The sequence below is a fragment of the Mustela erminea genome, chromosome 4, assembly GCF_009829155.1.
Source record: "Mustela erminea isolate mMusErm1 chromosome 4, mMusErm1.Pri, whole genome shotgun sequence".
Classification (NCBI taxonomy): domain Eukaryota; kingdom Metazoa; phylum Chordata; class Mammalia; order Carnivora; family Mustelidae; genus Mustela; species Mustela erminea.
The window spans coordinates 84990630-85007245 of record NC_045617.1 but is presented as its reverse complement, the minus strand read 5'-3'; the positions used below and the strand labels follow the sequence as shown (position 1 = coordinate 85007245).

The 16616-nt window shown below is 37.9% G+C and overlaps 1 protein-coding gene across 2 annotated transcripts in view; it reads right to left on the bottom strand.

Annotated features, from left to right (window-relative positions):
- The window catches only part of ZFAND3 (zinc finger AN1-type containing 3), a 337147-nt gene that overhangs the window by 77975 nt on the left and 242556 nt on the right, over positions 1 to 16616 (bottom strand). For both annotated transcript variants that reach the window (XM_032339812.1, XM_032339813.1), the window contains exon 3: positions 6417 to 6599. In XM_032339812.1, the coding sequence (XP_032195703.1) occupies positions 6417 to 6599 (183 nt within the window). The remainder of the gene's footprint in view (positions 1 to 6416; positions 6600 to 16616) is intronic.

The following is a 16616-nucleotide window of genomic DNA, read 5'->3' as shown; positions in this document are numbered from 1 at the left end:
GGTCTGCTGAAGTCCAAAAAAGGGAAAACGAGTTTCCCTGAAAGATTATTAGAAACTTAATTGGTAAAAACAAACAGTCTAGCTACTTGGTGGCTGTGGTATTAATTTTCCAGGGAACAGACAAGGGATTCTCAGACAGGACTCAAGACTAGTAGCCAGTGAAGCCCACCCAACGCTTGTGCAAAAAAGACCCAAGGGCAGTCTGGCAAGGACATCTGTTAAAATGCAGTACTATTTTATTTTACTTTCTAAATGCCTGAGGGAGCTGGGTACCACCAAGAACCAGTTTCCAAGGAAACAATGGAAATCTCTCTATTCAACCAAATTAATTTAACCACAGATAAAGAATGTTCTCAAATTTCTATTTTGGGAATCACTGTCATAATTAAAAGAAAATCCAGCCAGCACTTGGAAATGAAGCTTTCATCATTAACAATCTTCATTAACATGCCGGTTAGTATGGTTCTCACTTTTTCTGTATGTTTTCTTTTGGCTATAACAAAAGCATCTCCTGGATAGATGCAGTAGAGAAGAGTATGAAAAATCTTGAGTATTATGGATGAAAAAGTCCCAGAGGTGAGTGCCAGTCCTGACATGTGACTCAAAGGAAAGTACCATGCAAACTGTTTTCTCATTTGTGGAACAGGAAGGAGAGTACCCATGCCTAAGCTGCACACTGTCAGGATGATCCCAGAAAAATGTTTGTTGAAGTGCTTTGTTAAACAATGGTTAGCAAACTTTTTCTGTAAAGAACCATTGGGTCTCTCTGTAGTAACTACCCAATTCTGCTATTGTATTGCAGAAGCAGCCACAGACACCATACGTAAATAATGAGCTTGGCTGTGTTCCAGAAAAACTTCATGAACACTAAAATCTAAGTTTCATGTAATTTTTAGAAGTCACAAAACATTGTTTGGCTTTTTTTTCAACCATCTAAAATCATTTTTTAGCTCTCAGACCATACAAAAACAACTGATGGTTTTATATAGTTTTATATATGTGTTGGCTACTGTTTATTTCTTACTATGTGCCTCGACAGAGCTAGGAAAGTATTCTGTATGAGGTGGGCCCTCTCTAACTGCTAGATTAGAATGTCAGAATACTTGAATACAAGCCCATTTCTTGCCATTGCTCTTCCCCAGTATCAGGTATGGATATCAACTCTGTCTGGCTATTAGTTCTCTTCCTCTTCTGCCTAGAAAGAAACAGACCAATCAACTCTCCCGTAACACCTCAATTTCTATCCAATATGTAATGGGACTAGGAAAAAAACAAAACTCAAAACCTACGTAGGTACGCACATCAGAAATCTCTGAAACATCTCATAAGTAGAGAAACCCAGGGTAAAAAGAAAGCTGATTTACATGAGAGACGGCATTTTCTTCATCTTTTAGGTCCAATCTGATAAGACTCTTGACTTAAAGTGACCAGTCAGCATGCCACTAATTTAACAATAAAACAACAACTGGTTCCAGTGCTCTAGCTACAATCTAACATTATCCTTTCTCTCTTTAAAAGTTGGGTCATGATACAAATCACAGTTTATCACCTCTATGAAAGCCTTGGAAATTGGGAGAACAATGAATAACAGCAAAAGGACATCTGTATCTTTGGGGTAAATACCCAGGAGTGCAACTGCAGGGTCATAGGGAAGTTCTATTTTTAATTTCTTGAGGAATCTCCACACTGTTCTCCAAAGAGGCTGCACCAACTTGCATTCCCACCAACAGTGGAAGAGGGTTCTCCCCTTTCTCCACACCCCCTCCAACACATGTTGTTTTCTGTCTTGTTAATTTTGGCCATTCTAACTGGTGTAAGGTGATATCTCAATGTGTCACCACTTTTCTTTTTGTATATTGATTTGACAGTGAAAAGCAAAGACCAGATATAAACAATACTCATTCACTTATTACAGAAAATGTAAAACCTTTTCACAAGTCCTAAAGAATTCACAGCACTCCAGTCCTACACAGTAACAACAGATTCATAATTACTGTATAGTTAAATTATGTGGTTCTTGGATTTGCAATTCCCAAACCCATTTCCTACATCTCCATACCTCTAATATGAGGAAAGCTATGAAGGACCAACAGGTAAAATTCCGGTCCCAAGGACACTAAAGATCCGTGTAAGTAATCTCCTGTCTCCACTTCCTCCACGCTGCTTCTACGAGATACATCACAGCTGATATACCTCGTCCCTACATACACTACCCACAAATCAGGCACACATCAGTTTCAACCTCAGTGTGAAAGCTTTTGCAAATAACATGCTAACTGACCACTGCTCCTGCTGCCTCCTCCATTATACCCCCAAATTCTTCTGTACCCATGTCGGAGAACAAGCCAGAATTTCAGGGAGAGGCATATATTATTTGAAAAGGTGACCTCCTTGGGGCTAGAGACCTAATCTTACTCATTTTTGTACCCAGAGCTTAAACTACTGCCTAACTAGAAGGCTCTCAGCAAAGACCCTAAATGAACATACAAAAAAATCTGCAATAGATTATTAAATAGCTTACATTTAGGTAATCAGTCTCATGATCATCAAATCCAAATCTCTCTGGTCTGTTTACAGCAGCAGCATTTTAATGAGGTAATATTCTATAGTGGCTGCAAGCACAGACTTTGAAGCCAAATTAGTGGGCTGAACATGAACTATACCGAGAAGGAGAAGCTCTGGAACTTTGGGCTGAAGTCATGAACCTATCATTTATCTTCCTCATCTATAAAAGAGGATAATAAAAGCACCTTCTTTTAAGACCCTGCGAAAATTAAATGTTAGTACATGTAGAGATTAGGAAAGTGCTAAGAAAATAGCAAACACTTCATAAATGCAAGCTTACATCTTCCTTCTTACTATGAAAGAGCACACCTTAAGCTGCAATTTGTTCCTCGGCCTCTGTGAACTTGCCCACTATCATTCTCCTCTTCAACTTCTTCAGTTGCCTCCTCTTTTTTGATTTCACTCTCAAGGTTCTGTTCTCACTGCTTTTTCTTGCTTTCATCCTTACCAATCTCATTTAACCAGTAAGGTTTCAATGATCATCTCCCAACTACATGAAGCTAACTCTGACTTCCCTCTTCTGGGCTCCAACTCAACCCACCCACTTAAACATGAAAGTCATCATCATATCTCAGATTAGCAAATCTCCTCAATTCCTCAGATCTATGAAAACCTGAGGATTACAATGAGCCTTATAAGCATTAGGGAATAAGATTAGTTTCAGTAAATTTAACTTAAGATAAACACATAATGGTTTAAAGCAGTGATGTCATCAGAGAGAATAGATCTGAAGCTACTAGAACTAGGAGACATCCTTACTCAGACTGAAGGTATTTATTTATCAAGAGAAAAAACACGGCAGTATACAATGGCCTCGACTGGCAAGTTACGGAAATACAGAAGTATTGTGTCCCAGGGGCTTCAAAGCTCAGAGCAGGTCTCAGACCAGGCAGAGGAGGGAGAAAAGGGCATGAAGATGGAATCTTGCATTGAACGCAAGACCTCCGTTATATGGACTTAGAGTACACCTCATAATCAGCCTGACTCAATTAAAAATTCACTTCATTTTAATTTCACTTGGTGAGTCCACACTTTACCATTTGCTATATAAATCCTTGTATGGGTTGGCTTCCCAGAAAGGTCTGTCTCCAGAATAATGTTTTAGTCCTACGTGTAAACAAGTCCAATCCCTGTAAGTCCAATCCCTGTTACAGGATTTTTCATGATGAGTTAATAAAATTAACTTCTGGTTATGATTTGAGTGTCCACATGCCTTAATTACAGAGAGGAAGTGTTGATTTTGGCAACGTGAAAATTTCTATTCTCTGCGGCAATTAAATTTCCCATGGTGAATTAACAGACTAAAAGCAGAGTTTCTGAAGTCAAATGGCTGAATTTGAATCCTGGTTCTGGTACCCAGTTGTTTGTGACCACAAATTACTTGATCTCTTTGTGCCTGTTTCCTGAGTTCTAAAATGGGGATAAATGATAATATCTATTGCACTGGGTTATCTTGAGACATCTAAGAGAAAATGTCCAAAACATACAGAACAATGTCTTACAAACACCATGCTCAATAAATGATAGCTATTGTTATCTCAGTCTCACACACAACTAGGCTACTCAGGTTGGTTTGTTGTGGCCTGAAGCTGGTATATACGAATCCAATCAGATGAGGTCCTGACCAGCTCCAAACTTTCCCTTAAACAAGGAGTCCTTCACCTAAAGGCCATAGTGAACTTAAAAAAACATTTTATTCAAAACTGGGTATAAATGGATGGTGTGTGTTTTTCTGAGACAAGGGACCATATCTTTTATCTGTTTCTCATTAAGTACATGATCCCAAATAGATGTTTTAAAACAAAACAAAACCTATTACCCCAACATTACCACTACCATTTACTTTTTGGTTAAGACTTATTTACTTATTTGACAGAGAGAGAGAAAGCAAAAGAGGGAACACAAGCAGGGGGAGTGGGAAAGGGAGAAGCAGGCTTCCTGCTGAGCAGGCAGGTCTATGCAGGCCTTGATCCTAGGACTCTGGATCATGACCGGAGCTGAAGGCGGACACTTAATGACTGAGCCAGCCAGGTGCCCCATACTACTACCATTTTAATCTTTTCTTCTTCCCTCATCTTAAAGGATTTCTATACCTTCTTCTGAGCCTCTGTTCAATAGGCTACAGTAATTTAAAAATCTTTCCTCTACAATGATATTCTAGTATAATCCTTCCCATTTTCATTACTGCCAGGTTACTTCTCCAAACTGTAATAATATTACTTTCTTTGTTCAAAAACATGACTAAATATCTTAGCTGAGCATTTAAACCTCTCTGACTTGATTATCATCTGCCTTTCCAGCCTTGTCCTCTATAAAAGGCCCTAAAGGGGTCATTTGCCACTGCAGAACTCCATGTAGCTTTCCTTTAAAGCTCACTCTACTCTGTCTTCTAGAATGTCTTTTCACCACCTTGTATCTGTCTTCAGCACAATTTTCTCCAGTAAACCAATACCCTTCTTCAACACTCACAGTCTTTATTATTTAAGAATCATCATAATGGGGTGCCTGGGTGTCTCAGTGGGTTAAAGCCTCTGCCTTCGGCTCAGGTCATGATCTAAGGGTCCTGGGATCGAGCCCCACATCGGGCTCCCTGCTCAGCAGGGAGCCTGCTTCCTTCCTCTCTCTCTCTGCCTGCCTCTCTGCCTACTTGTGATCTCTGTCTGCCAAATAAATAAATAAAATCTTTAAAAAAAAAAAAAGAATCATTAAAATGGGCTCATATAACCATGTATCAGGTTTTCTCAACCTTGGCACTACTGACATTTTAGGCTGGATAATTCCTTGTTGTGGAGGGCTATCCTATGCAGTGTAGGATGCTTAGGAGCATGGGGGTGGGGGACAAAAATCATTCCTGGTTGAGAACCACTGCCATACTATAACAAATATATTTAATGTCCCCTGATAACGAGTAAATTCTTTAAGGACATAGACTCTGGCCTTCTTCAGTGTCACCCAGTTCACAAATTTATGATAAATAATTTGTCCTCTGCTAATCGTTCCAAAGTTAGTAGGCAGAACATTCCAACCTACCATATTCCAAGGATTTCTAGATGTTCATAAAATCTGAAACATCAAATTTCAACTTGTTAATTTAAAGCTTTTTAAAAGGCAAAAACTGGTATGTCAAAATGTGCCTAAATTTTCAAGAGACAGTTAGTAATAGTTGTGCACTAAAGAAGTTTGCTACACCAGCAAAAAAGTTAAGTGGACAATGGACTTCCGTATCATATATATAAAAGTAACATTCTATAACTGAGAACCTACAGAAGAATAAGAGAAATGATTTTCTCCTCTCTTCAAATAGCCAATGTTCTATGAAGTACACAGTGTTGTTATCTTCATTAATTGCCTAAAAACATACAAGGCCCAAAAGAGCGACAGAAGGTAAGGTTTCAATCCAAGGTTCCTAAATCAGGAGTAAGTTCTCTAGACGAGTGGTTCTCATCAATTAGCGTAGATTAGGGTCCTCTACAGAGTTAAAAAGAAAAATCCCTGGGCCTCCCTCCAGGTCAATAAAATTAGACTGAGAGAATAGTGCCAAAGACTGTAATTGTTTTTTTTTTTTTTTAAATCTTCTATTTTGCAGCCAGGACTGAGAACCACTGCCCTAGACTGGTTGAAAACCTCACACCTTGACAGTTAACAAAAAAAGCTATCTTTTAAAAAGACCTTAAGCTCTACAGAATAGCTAAAATTTATTCCCTAACTGGCTGACTTGGGCCTAAACATCAACACTTAATCTTGATTTAGAAGAACTGCTATCTTTTTTTCTGAGACAAAGCATTACTAAGAACCTCATGATACAATTCTTGGGCTGCTTTGTCTAACACTTTGAAGATGTAGGCACTTACACTCCTCTTTACTTGGTGAAGTTACATTCAATTCTGTCGGAAGCGGCTGCTGGCTGGGACTAAGAGTTGGCGTGGTTATAGAGGTATTGTTGTTGTCACTGGTGGTCTCTTCGGAAAACAAATCTGATTGGCTGTTACTTGTACTTGGAGCAGAATCATCGTCTGGTTGTTTCTTTTGAAAATCTGAAGAGAAAGAGTGATAATAACCAGTTTAATGAGGGCATTCATAATTTCCTTGGGAATTAGAAAACAAAAAAAGTATAAAAATAAAAATTCAATGTAATAGGAGCAATCATAAAGACTACTCTGAATGAAAAAAGGAAGTAAAATACTGGTTAAAAACATATACCATACATACTTTCCACTGGTGGAGGGTAACTGGAATTAAAGTTTTCCATGGTCCCTGTATTGTTCAGAAATATGGCAGACATACCAATTTTTTATTTAAATTAAATTTTATTAACATATAGTATATTATTACTTTTGGAGGTAAAATTTAGTAAGTCATCAGTTGCACAGAAAACCCAGTGCTCATTACATCAAGTGCCTTCCTTAATGCCCATCACCGTTAGCCCATCCCCCTCACTGACCCACCCCCTCTCAGCAATCCTGTTTGTTTCCTAGAGTTAAGAGTCTCTTATGGCTTGTCTCCCTCTATGTTTTCATCTTATTTTTCCTTCCATTCTCCATGTTCATCTGTTTTGCTTCTTAAATTACACATACAAGTGAAATCATATATTTGCCTTTCTCTGACTGACTTATTTCACTTAGCATAATAACCTCAGTTCTATCCATGTTCTTGCAAATGTTAAGATTTCATTCTTTTGGATGGCTGAGTAATATTCCATAGTATATATACACCACATCTTCTTTATCCATTCATCTGTCAATGGACATCTGGGCCTTTCCCTATCTTGGATATTGTGGACCCTGCTGCTGCTAATGAAGATTGGGGTGCATGTGTCCCTTCGAATCACTATGTTTAGATAAACCAACCAGTTTAACATAAGATTTTACAAAGCCAAATACAAGTAAAATGTTAGGGGTAGTCAGAAGAAGGAAAAAAGAAGAAAGAAGTTATTCAAACCAACAGAGGAAAGAAAAAAGAGAGCACAGAAAAAAGCAGGATAAATGGAAAACACATAATAAGACTGTAGAAATAAGTACAAATATGTTAGTAATGGTAATAATTGTAAACTGACTAAACTTAGTAATTAAAAGAGAACATTCAAATTGAATAAACTAGGTCCTATTTTATTTTATAAGTTTACAAGCAACATACTGAAAGCATGAACATTACGATAAAGAAAATTTTAAAGTCTATTTTTAAAATGTACCAGCAAAGATGCATGATTAAAAAGCCAGTAACACTGAGGCATGTGGTTGGCTCAGTTAAGTGTCTGACTCTTGATTTCAGTTCAAGTTACAATCTCAAAATTGTGGGACTGAGCCCTACTTGAGGCTCCATGCTCAGCAGGGAGGCTGCTTGAGAATCCTTCTCTCCCTCTGCCCTACTCCCCATATATCTCTCCCTCCCTCTCAAATAAATAAATAAATCTTTAAAAAAAAAAAAAAGCTACAGTAGTGTGAGGAGATGGAGACTGAGGCAAAAGGCACTATTTGAGGGAAAAAAAAGAGAATCATTATATGATAGTAAGAAAAAAAAAAAATCACACACACAAACCCCTACCTGGAAACAAATACTTTACCAGGAGGATAAAACAATTTTAAACTTGTATGTACCTAATAACAACATCTCAAAATATATAAAGCAAAAAAGATTTATGGGAAACTGACAAATTTACTATCATAATGGGAAGATTTTACTATACCTGTCTCAGCCAAAATAATTAGTAAAATTAGAGAAGATTAGTAAGTTTACACTCATATACCCAAGAGTAAGTTAGTAAATTATTTTCAAACATGAGGAATATTTATAAAAACTGACAAAAAGCTAGACAAAAAAGCAAAAGTCTTAACAGATGCCAAAGAATTAGTAATACAAAAAGAGAAAGCTCACTACAGAGGAAGTAAATTAAATATTGATAAGAATTCTATATAATTTTGGAAACTTAAGAAGTATTTTAAAAATTTTAAAAATTTAAGTTCATGGGTCAAATAAGAAATTAGAAAATAAATAAATGATAATGAATTACTACTTATCAATATCCAGTGAAGATGAAGATGCAAGTAACATTACCTATACACCTCAGTCATTTCACATAGTCATATGGCTGAATCTCAACACACATGACAAAAATTGTTAATTATGTATTGTTTGCAATAGTAAAAAGTCAGAAACAGGGGCGCCTGGGTGGCTCAGTGCGTTAAGCCTCTGCCTTCAGCTCAGGTCATGATCTCAGGGTCCTGGGATCGAGCCCCCATCAGGCTCTCTGCTCAGCGGGGAGCGTGCTTCCCCCTCTCTCTCTGCCTGCCTCTCTGCCTATTGTGCTCTCTCTCTCTCTCTGTGTCAAATAAATAAATAAGTAAAATCTTTTTTTTAAAGTAAAAATAAAAATAAAGAGTCAGAAACAACCTCAAGGTCCATAAATCGTACTATATTCATATAATGGAATAATATATACTCTGAAAATGAAACTGCGAAATTGCTATGAATGAATCTCAAAACAGTAACACTGAAAAAAAAGTCACTAAAAAACATAGTAAGATTATATTTACATAAACGTTAAAAAGAGGCAAAACTCAATATACTACTTAGGAATATGTATGTTTAAACAATTAAAAAAATAATTAACAATTCAGGATAGTGATTGTCTCTTAGGTTGAAGAGGGGGATATGAAGGTAACAGGTACACAGGAATATTGTCCATTGACAAGATAGATTAAAATAAATTAAAATTCATTCATGTAAGGGAATGTTCTATAGCAGTTAAAATTAATGAATGCTACATATACAACAGAAACATCTTAAATGCAATGTTGAGTGAGAAAAGCTATGGAAGGATATATATATAGTATAATACTTTAATTATAATATAATGACATGTGTGGAAATGATACACCAAATTGAGGACACTGGTTAAACTGGAGGCAAAAGGCAGGGAGAACAGAGATCTTCAATTATATCTTTCCATTTCTTAAAGGTGGCAGTGGGTATATAACTTAAAATTATTAGGTATAGTCTCTGTTTCATATAAAAGTCTAATGCCAGTCTATAAAGTACAGATAATACTGTTTCAATTCAAAGTAGAATTTGAAAACTCCACATTGCCTTACCTTCTAAATCAGTGAATGTGTTATTATGCTCTATCACCTAATCAGAATCACTGTGTGGGGGGGTTTTTTAAAAAAAAAGTTATTTATTTATTTATTTATTTATTTATTTATTTATTTATTTATTTCAGAGACAGAGACCACAAGTAGGGGAGGGGCAGAGGGAGAGGGAGAATCAGACTCCGTGCTGAGTGGGGAGCCTAATGGAGGGTTCCAGCCCATGACCCTGGGATCATGAACTGAGCTGAAGGCAGATGCTTAACTGATGAAGCCACCCAGGTGCCCCCAGAATCACTGTTTTAACAAATACTGAGCTATTATTTATGTGTCACTTACCATGTGTCAGGCACTGCACTAAATGTTTTATGTGTAATACTCATTCACTTCAGTCCTCAAAATAATCCTAATGAGGGAAGTGTAATTATATAGTCATATACCACTTCACTGATGAAGAAGCTGAAGCTGAGTAAGTTTAGGTCATCTGTTTCAAGTTAACAGCTAGTTAGTACGTAGCAAGATCAGGATTTAAATGCAAGTCCATTTGACATCAAAACCCATGGTCTTCAATCAGAACCACAGGATGTAAAATGGTGAGCACTAATTTGGCTCAAGGAAAAAGCCTTCATGTCAAGCTCCCACTAATTTACAGAACTAATGGTGAATGCAATGGATTTAGCCAAAGAATCAGTAACTTTTGGGCTGATCAGCGATCTAAAGCATCTACTGCTTCTTTTCTGTGTATTTACTTCTCATAGCTTTCTCATTCTTTGGTGTTTTGACATTTTAGAATGGCTTATTATCTCGATGTTATTTGTGCAGCAAATTTAGAGAAAATGGTACTACATAAATGGAATAAAAGTACTATAATAATGTAAAAATGACACTTCTTTTTTATACCATGTCACCTCATTAGTTCTCTTATGTCAATATCATTGTATCCCTCCTATAACCATCCCCACCATTTAACTGGAAATGTTACGAGGCCCTAAAAGAACTGCAACTGAGTCATCGTGATACCCTCTAGCACAATCCCCAATGCCTGGAGACAGACACACAAAACTCACTCAATCAGGCACAATAATACTTACGGGTAAATGACATTAATGTCTACAGACAATAACAAGGTCCCACCCACCCAATCTCCAGCCCATGCCTGCCATGCTCCTTCATGCTCAAGTATTTTTAGTTGTTTTCTTTTGTGAATCTTGAGTTGGAACAATGTACCCTCTTTTAAACTATTCTCCCATGATTACTTTTCTGCACCTCCACAGGATGAACAAGTGAAAAAAAATCATCAAACTAACAGTATTCATTACAAACCAAACTGGCTGCACACACAAAAACTAGAAGCTCTGTACATTTTTCCTCTGCTTGAATTCAATAAAGTGACAAAGAATCACAGAATTTTTAGTCAGAACTAATTTTAAAGATCCAGCTCAATCCTCTCCTCTTACAGATAAAGAAAACAAGAGCCAAGAAAGTTAATGCAAGTCACCAGAAATTCATGGAGTTAATCCTAATATAGTTTGTTGTGGTTTGGTTTTTTTGTTTGTTTGTTTGTTTGTTTGTTTTTAAACTCTTAGGCCAACTTAAGTAACCTATACACTACAAAAAGCTTCAAAGTTGGACCTGGATTTAAACCCTAACTTTGCTATTTACTGGACATATGGCTAAAAGCAGACTATTTAATCTTTTGGGGCCTTGTCTGTTAAGACAAAAGGAGGGAATTATTTCTACCTCTAACAATAATGTGAATTAAATAAGATAATGTACTCATTCGGACCATGGGTACTCAACAAATGATAGCCATTAAAAATGAAAGGTATTTTCCTAGTCAACAGAAAAGGGCCACAAATTATCTCCTCCTTTTTGCCCTCATATTTGCATCATAATTCCTACTCTCTTGCTCCTCACTTTCTGAATCACTTGGTATTCAACTGCTGACAACTCAAGAAAAAGAAAGAAAAAAGAAAAAGAAAAAAAAATGAAAAGACACAAGGGAGGAAAAAAAAGAAAAAAAAAAAAGGAAAAACACCACCACCACCAACAACAAAAAGAAAGGAAAAGGAAAAGAAAAAAGAAGAAAAATAACACAAAGTCCCAGAAGTTTTCCAAGGTCAGGGGAGCAGATTTACATCACATGTAAAAAAGTGAACAAAAAAGGCAGAGAGAATGCTTCTCATCACTCTCCTTCGGAAAGCAGTAAGGGAAAGGGGCAAAAATAGTCACTTCATTTGATGCAGCCACAGTAAAGTCTTGTTCCACTTGCTGTACAGTTCTCATATAAATGGGAAAATTAGAAATCTCCAAGCTTATCAACCTCTGTAAGAAAAAAATAGGAATTATTTATTACTGTAAATTGGGAGAGTTAATTGTCTATCCAAAGGTGTACACCTGGTAAATAAATGTAAATAAGTCTTCCAAAACAGTTATTTGTAAAACCTGAGTAAAAACCTTTGAATTTTATTAATGGGATCGCTGTGCAAAAGTTAAGAAAAGCCATCTTGGCAGCTTAACTCATTATCAACTACTGGGAAAAATAGTTTCTCAACAAAAGGTATTCTTGGAAACTTAAGTATCTAGAAATGGGATGTTTCCACAAGGCAGAGAAAATGACCTAATGGTACCAGCTGAGCCAAAATGACCAGTGAAGTCCCTGCAGCTAGCTGCCCCACACACTCAACTCACCAGACATATTTTTCTCCATTGTTTTCAGAATGGTTTTTCTCACAAGTCAATCTTACTATAAAGTGTACCTGAAAAACACTGAGAGCATTGAAAAACCAGCTCGTCCTGCTCTGCGGACAAGCCCATTGACCTAAGCAGTCTCACTGGGACTACCCCTTATCTAGTCATTACTCAAAACTTACCTTTGGATGTGGAAAACCCAAAAGACTCCACTCCAAAACTGCTAAACTTGTACAGGAATTCAGTAAAGTGTCAGGATATAAAATCAATGCACAGAAATCAGTTGCATTTCTCTAAACCAACAACAAGACAGAAGAAAGAGAAATTAAAGACTCAATCCCATTTACAATTGCACCCAAAACCATAAGATACCTAGGAATAAGCCTAACCAAAGAGGCAAAGAATTTATACTCAGAAAACTATAAAGTACTCATGAAAGAAATTGAGGAAGACACAAAGAAATGGAAAAATGTTTCATGCTCCTGGATTGGAAGAATAAATATTGTGAAAATGTCTATGCTACCTAAAGCAATTTACACATTTAATGCAATTCCTATCAAAGTACCATCCATCTTTTTCAAAGAAATGGAACAAACAATCTTAAAATTTATACGGAACCAGAAAGGAACTCAAATAGCCAAAGGAATATTGAAAAAGAAAGCCAAAGTTGGTGGCATCACAATTCCGGACTTCAAGCTCTATTACAAAGCTGTCATCATTAAGACAGCATGGTACTGGCACAAAAACAGACACACAGATCAATGGAACAGAATAGAGAGCCCAGAAATAGACCCTCAACTCTATGGTCAACTCATGTTCGACAAAGCAGGAAAGAATGTCCAATGGAAAAAAGACAGCCTCTTCAATAAATGGTGTTGGGAAAATTGGACAGCCACATGCAGAAAAATGAAATTGGACCATTTCCTTAAACCAGACACAAAAATAGACTCAAAATGGATGAAAGACCTTAATGTGAGAAAGGAATCCATCAAAATCCTTGAGGAGAACACAGGCAGCAACCTCTTCCACCTCAGCCGCAGCAACATCTTTCTAGGAACATCACCAAAGGCAAGGGAAGCAAGGGCAAAAATGAACTATTGGGATTTTATCAAGATCAAAAGCTTTTGCACGGCAAAGGAAACAGTCAACAAAACCAAAAGACAACTGACAGAATGGGAGAAGATATTTCCAAACGACATACCAGATAAAGGGCTAGTGTCCAAAATCTATAAAGAACTTAGCAAACTCAACACCCAAAGAACAAATAATCCAATCAAGAAATGGGCAGAGGACATGAACAGACATTTCTGCAAAGAAGACATCCAGATGGCCAACAGACACATGAAAAAGTGCTCCATATCACTCGGCACCAGGGAAATACAAATCAAAACCACAATGAGAGACCACCTCACACCAGTCAGAATGGCTAAAATTAACAAGTCAGGAAATGACAGATGCTGGCAAGGATGTGGAGAAAGGGGAACCCTCCTACACTCTTGGTGGGAATGCAAGCTGGTGCAGCCACTCTGGAAAAGAGCTTGGAGGTTCCGCAAAATGTTGAAAAGAGAGCTACCCTAGGACTCAGCAATTGCACTACTGGGTATTTACCCTAAAGATACAAACGTAGTGATCCAAAGGCGCACGTGCATCCGAATGTTTATAGCAGCAATGTCCACAATAGCCAAACTATGGAAAGAACCTAGATGTCCATCAACAGATGAATGGATCAAGAAGATGTGGTATATATATACAGTGGAATACTATGCAGCCATCAAAAGAAATGAAATCTTGCCATTTGCGACGACGTGGATGGAACTAGAGGGTATCATGCTCAGTGAAATAAGTCAAGCAGAGAAAGACAACTATCATATGATCTCCCTGATATGAGGAAGTGGAGATGCAACATGGGGGGTTAAGGGGGTAGGAGAAGAATAAATGAAACAAGATGGGATTGGGAGGGAGACAAACCATAAGTGACTCTTAATCTCACAAAACAAACTGAGGGTTGCTGGGGGGAGGGGGGTTGGGAGAAGGGGGGTAGGGTTGTGGACATTGGGGAGAGTATGTGCTATGGTGAGTGCTGTGAAATGTGTAAAAAGGTGATTCACAGACTGTACCCCTGGGGATAAATATATATTATATGCTTATGAAAAATAAAAAATTAAAAAAAAAAAACTTACCTTTGGTTTGTATAGACCCCAACTTCTATCTCTCAGATGTACTACACAGGTTTGGCAAGATGCTTAGCTCATTTAACTCCCACCCCACTTCTAGAATGTGAGAATAACTATGTCTTTGGTAATGATTTCTTCAAGGCAGAGAATAGACAAAACTGATTTGGAAAGGGTTTCACTAAACTTACCTTCTTTGACAATAAATTCCTTTTCCAAAACCCTCTTCAGGGACACCTGGGTGGCTCAGTTGGTTGAGCATCTACCTTCGGCTCAGGTAATGATTTCCCAGGGTCCTGGGATCGAGTCCTGCATCAGGATCCCTGCTCATCAGGGAGGGGACAGCACACAAGCAGGGAGAGTGGCAGGCAGAGGGAGAAGAAAGCTCCCCACTGAGCAAGGAACCCAATGTGCAACTGAATCCCAGGACCCTGGGATTAGGACGTCAGCCGAAGGCAGACGCTTAACTGACTGAGCCACCCAGATGTCACCAATGAACTTTTCTTTTTTTTTAAAGATTTTATTTATTTATTTGACAGACGGAGATCACAAGCAGGCAGAGAAAGAGGAGGAAGCAGGCTCCCTGCTGAGCAGAGAGCCCGATGCGGGGCTCGATCCCAGGACTCTGAGATCACGACCTGAGCCGAAGGCAGCGGCTTAACCCACTGAGCCACCCAGGCGCCCCACCAATGAACATTTTTAAAGCATTTGGTCATACTGTCTTATTCTCTTGGCACAATACCCTGTGATTTTCCACAGCACAACACCTACTATGGCATGTAAGAATCAAGTTACCACTTGTCAAGTCTCCCACAATATAAAAACGTTGCTCAATAAATGTTAACTGAACGAATAAGTGGCCAAACATTTTCCTGTAGAAAGCCCATCACTGGATTATGTTTAAAATTATTTACCCACTGTCATTTTAAACCTTTCTCAAACTATCTTGTGTGCCTTCAAGGACACACTTAGCATCACCTGGATTAGCATTTCCAAAAGATGAAATGCTCAATACCCGTGAATTTCTATTTTCATAATTAATTAGTAGAAATGAGAAAGTGAACTGCAATTGCTCTAACTCACTAAGTTTATATGGCCACTAATAAGGCTTCTACATCATTATTATAGACACTAAAGCTGGGTATAAAGAAAATAAAACTGGAGGTGAAAGAGGAACTAAGATTTAAGTGCCTACTATGAGCAAGTCACTCTGCCAGAGGCATTATGTTCATTTTCCCATTTAATCCTCAAAACAAAATCAGCAGCAGATGTCAACCCCACACTTCAGCAGACAGTGGAGCATGGCAACCAAGTGCTGAAGCTAGGGTTTTGAGACCCAGGCTTGCATAACTCTAATGTCCACACTCTGCCCACTACAGCATGCATCACTGAAGCAAGCACCGCTCAGCTTATCAAAATGCAACAACTTCCAAGCTGCAGGGGTTACTTTTCCAGTTCCCACATTCCCATTCTAGTCACCAATTCTACCTGACGCTACATCACAGATTACAACGCCATGTCCCACTGGAAGTTTTATTTTAGCATTTCATACCATTAAATGCTGTGTCTAGGGGCACCTGGGTGGCTCAGTGGGTTAAGCCACTGCCTTCGGCTCAGGTCATGATCTCAGGGTCCTGGGATCAAGTCCCGCATCGGGCTCTCTGCTCAGCAGGGAGCCTGCTTCCTCCTCTCTCTCTCTGCCTGCCTCTCTGCCTACTTGTGATCTCTGTCAAATAAATAAATAAAATCTTTTAAAATAAATAAATAAATAAATAAATAAATAAATAAATAAATAAATAAATGCTGTGTCTCAAACAGCCAATTAAAGTAAAATGGAAATGCTGCAAATAAAAACTTGATCTGATTATAAGTTGAGTTCATGTAAGGCATTGTATGAAGACCTCTTTTAAAAGAACAGGGTTTCTTTTACCTCCTCTTCATCCCTTCCCCCAAGTGATATCCTAAATAGGCTAGAGCCTCCATTAACAAGTACATTTCCAAGTTTTCAAAGCTGCACGTTCCTACCCCCACCCCAATCATAAACCTTAGACACCTTATTTTTAAAAGCTACAAGCCATTAGCAGTAGTCAGCCAATTTATAAAACAG